This window comes from Atta cephalotes (genome assembly GCF_000143395.1).
Source record: "Atta cephalotes unplaced genomic scaffold scaffold00062, whole genome shotgun sequence".
Classification (NCBI taxonomy): domain Eukaryota; kingdom Metazoa; phylum Arthropoda; class Insecta; order Hymenoptera; family Formicidae; genus Atta; species Atta cephalotes.
Window position 1 is genome coordinate 229,611 of NW_012130126.1, and position 4,194 is coordinate 233,804.

Consider the following 4,194-nt stretch of genomic DNA (forward strand, 5'->3'; position numbering starts at 1 on the left):
TATATATATATATATATATACTATATACACACACACACACACACACACACACACACACACACACACACACACACACACGCACGCACGCACGCACGCACATACACACACACACATCAAAATCAAAAGTGAAATTGTAAATGAGATTGTAAATATCAGAATGACGAGTAATGCGGTAACAGCAATAATATTTGTGTGAGTTTATATAAGCTTCCGTAAAGTACTTTTTTAGATGACTCGTCATAAAAATGTAAGATCTTGGTTAGTCATATAAATGTCATGTTGATTGAATCACAGAGAATTTACGACTTTATCAGCGCGAAAGATATCACACACATTTGTTTCATATTTCACTGTTAACTGAACTGTATTCTCATTATCTGTGCATATCACCCCGGGATATTATGTACCTACATCACATGTTCTACTAAATTCTTCTACTAAATTAAAAGATGTCAGCTGAGGAGAAAAACATGTAACTAAATATATATCCTCAATTTGCAAGTTCTCTACTAAATGCTCTACTAAATCCTCTTTTAAATTTTCCAGTAAAAATCTTCTATTAAATTAAAAGATGTGTAGGCCAATGACAGCAACAAAAATAAAAATTTGCTGTTTACCGATTTAATTGTGCAATTATGCGCACAGTTTGAGATTAAATACCATTTTCTCTTTACTCCGAGGCATTATCGAACTTAATAAAAATTTTTCCATTAATGAGATTATTGCATTGATAACAACCAAAATAAGCGAGACGATTTCCAAATTAAACAATACCATTTTTGGTTTAATGATTTCTATCTTTCCACTTTTTTCGGACGTAGTACGTTGTATAACAAATTTATTGCATGACTGCGATACACATACACATAAAAACTTTTTATTTTTTCATTTGATAAAATACAAATCCAAATTACAAGTATTGCGATTGAAATGAAAAGAGATAAAAGAAATATTGTTCCTAAATTATTTAAAAAAGTTTCAGGATTATTATATATGCAGCCATTCTATAGTACATTTAAACAGTTCATTTTATATAGTTTATCAAATTTTAATGTGACATTTATGTATTAATATACTTGTATGTTTTTATATTTATTGTATTTGCAGTTTAAATACTCTTCGCCTCTGGCAGCCACAACTTTTTGCGACGATAGATAATTTTTACAGTTTTGACACAAACATAACTGAGCCTACTTTTTGTGAAATATTGGATATTTCGACGTCTATTAATAGAAATAAAACTGTTGCATTAGAAAGGTCAACTTGCAAGAATGTAAGATACGCTAATAAATTGTAAATTACATGTATTAATACATTTTATGTTATTTATCTGTTATTATATTTGGCTATGTAAAGTAATTTACGTAGACTGAAACTTTTATAAAGACATTGATATTTTTTTCATTATTTCCTTACACTTTTTACATAGAACTAATTTAAACTAATAATACTAATTTTTTCAGATTGTTGTATCAAATTCAATGTATATGGACAGTGTTTTTGTATCGGCTACTTCTTGTATTTTTATATTGTGTGCTAGCGTTATTGTTAATTTTCTACAACACAAATATTTATTATGTAAGTTTCTTTTAATGTTATTCTATTATTTTGTACTGTATTTTGTACACTGAAAGAGTTTTTATACTGAAGAAAAGATAGAAAATACTAATGATTTCTATCTTTCCACCTTTTTCGGATGTAGTTGTCGGCTACGGATGTTCGTTTTTGTGTCTGGTAGCTTTAATCTGGTCTACAAGTACATTATCCACTCTTATACTCACGTGTCTATATGTCGGAATAATGAGTAAGAGTTTCTACGTTCTAGTAGGCGCAACCGTTTTACTCTTTCCCACATCTTTGAGGTTTGTTGTTTAAACTCAATACAAATAATTGACTTGCATAAAGCGAAAAATAATTAATATATACGTTCCGTTTTTAATTCATCAGAGCCATGGCTGTAAGCATAGAAATGATAATAGGAAGACTGGGATCTATGACAGGCAATCTCATATTCCCTGTTTTACTTGAATATGGTTGCGTAGCACCGATTATTAACCTGATATGTTTCACTTTATGTAAGTATTTTTTATTCTAAAAAAATTTTAAATATGTTATTATAACATTGAAAAATTATAATAAAAAATAATTTCACGATGTTTTCAGCATCAATCTATTTACGAAAAAAAAAAAAAAAAGAAAATACGTTTCCTTCTTATATTCGATGCTACATTGCTTTATCACTTTCTATATATTTTACTCATTTTATTAATTTATTTTATTACCTTCTATTAACTTAATATTTTAGTGTGCTTGCTTCTTACGTATTTCCTACCAAGTACAAACAAGCATGCGGCATGAGATCTTGAGAGATCGAAGAAGGATTTATAAGCAGAAGATGAGTTTCACTTCTTGCTATCATCTCCGTAATAACATCTTCATCTTCGAGGATCCACAATCGTTTAGCAGAGCCGAACTGGAGGCTCGAAGGAGGACCTGAATCGAAGCTTATCGCGAGCTATGATCGAGCCCGTATGAGGGCGGACAATGGCCATGCATATACATGCACCACACAACGAAAGACTGCATGAGACCTTGAGTTTCACTTTCGACACATCCTGGAGAGCCCTCCAGCCTTCACCCACATGCTCATCCCCCTCTATCCCGCGCTTCTTCTAGTGTGGACGCAGCTTTATCGCAGATCTCAGGATCTCGCTACCTCCGTCAATCGGTGCAATAAAATGTACCGATACGTAAGTAAACTTGCACCAGTAAGTCTTCGCCTCGAAAAAAATCAGACAAAAAAGTGCAAATGTAGCGATAATTTTTTAAACTCTAATTAAATATTGTTATCTTGATTTGCCTTCAATTAAAGCTGATTAAATATATGATAGAAATATTTTGTGGTCTGAAACATTTTTGAACATACAATATGTGAATAAAGAGAACTACGAAGCGCATCATACGTTCGTGTAGCTATTTCATAATATTTAGCTTGTACAAACGTAATATATAAACTTTTATTTTATAATCGAATTAATGATTCTCGAGAATTATTGAACAGTAAGTTAGCGAGATTATAGAATTTGTAAATTGCTCACGCTCTTTATGTGTATGACGGAAAACTGTGATACAATTTATAAAAATTATTACCTTCAGACAAATATATTAATGGCAATATAATATATGTGTATATTTTACAGCGTATCTACAGTTTAATCTCACAATTAGTCGTGAAAAATGATTATACTACAAGCACACGATTGTAGTTTATACAAATACAGTACAATGAATATTATATCGTATAATTTATTATATTACAAATGCATAGCTATTATGTAAATGTATAAACGTATAAACAGCAAGTAATGCTATAATTGTAATGTGTAATTATCTTCTACTTGATAACAATCTGCATTTCTTGTTATATAATACATTAATAAAACTCCATAAAAATTCTGTTTACTGTATTTCGTCGTTCTTGCAACAATTAGATTAGTTAAATATATTATATAAAATCGCACGCTTATTTAAATGTTAATGAAATCATATAGAGTCGCGCGATTTCTCCGGCGTTTCTCATTGTAAAAGGGCTTCGTGGCGCCTGAGACTGCATTCCGCACAAATTGCGGAAGGGAACTATGCATTGCACACACATTACCCGTCACTAGAAAAACGCGTCTGCATTTCTTCTATCCGCGTAACCCAATGTCTACATTAAAAGATGGCACGTACCCGCAAAAGCCTTCAGCACGTATTGTATCCCAACAACGATCTGCGACAATTTCATCAACAATCTCATTTAACACCTTCCTAATTCCACATCCTATTTGCGAGATCGAAGATATTATAAAGGTCTCTTCGAAAATATCTTCTTGACATAACGATATCTTCAACGGTATTTTGAAATACACAAACGCAGTCTATTAACATTACCGTGTGTGAATAATATTTTACATAGTATATGTATATATGTATATAATATATTCTATTTTTATATACTAATTACCTTCGCATCATTATGATGATGGAATAAGATACTTAGAGGTTTTACCTACTCGTAAATTGATCTTAAGCATATTTTATTAGTTTTATTTTATTTTATGAGCTTGTTAGAGCTGAGTTCGGAAATTTTATCCGAGTGCCCAAGTATGTCATTTTATCCTTGTTTTAATAAACAATAAAGATAGAATAACA

At 31.0% G+C, this 4,194-nt stretch overlaps 1 protein-coding gene across 1 annotated transcript in view; it reads left to right on the forward strand.

The window, feature by feature from the left end:
- Window positions 1-2,358, forward strand: part of LOC105623691 (synaptic vesicle glycoprotein 2B-like) — a 5,910-nt gene extending 3,552 nt beyond the window's left edge. Inside the window, exons 7-11 of the mRNA XM_012205073.1 lie at window positions 1,108-1,273; window positions 1,464-1,578; window positions 1,703-1,862; window positions 1,948-2,075; window positions 2,306-2,358. Coding sequence (XP_012060463.1) covers window positions 1,108-1,273; window positions 1,464-1,578; window positions 1,703-1,862; window positions 1,948-2,075; window positions 2,306-2,358 — 622 coding nt within the window. The remainder of the gene's footprint in view (window positions 1-1,107; window positions 1,274-1,463; window positions 1,579-1,702; window positions 1,863-1,947; window positions 2,076-2,305) is intronic.
- Window positions 2,359-4,194: the final 1,836 nt, after the last annotated feature.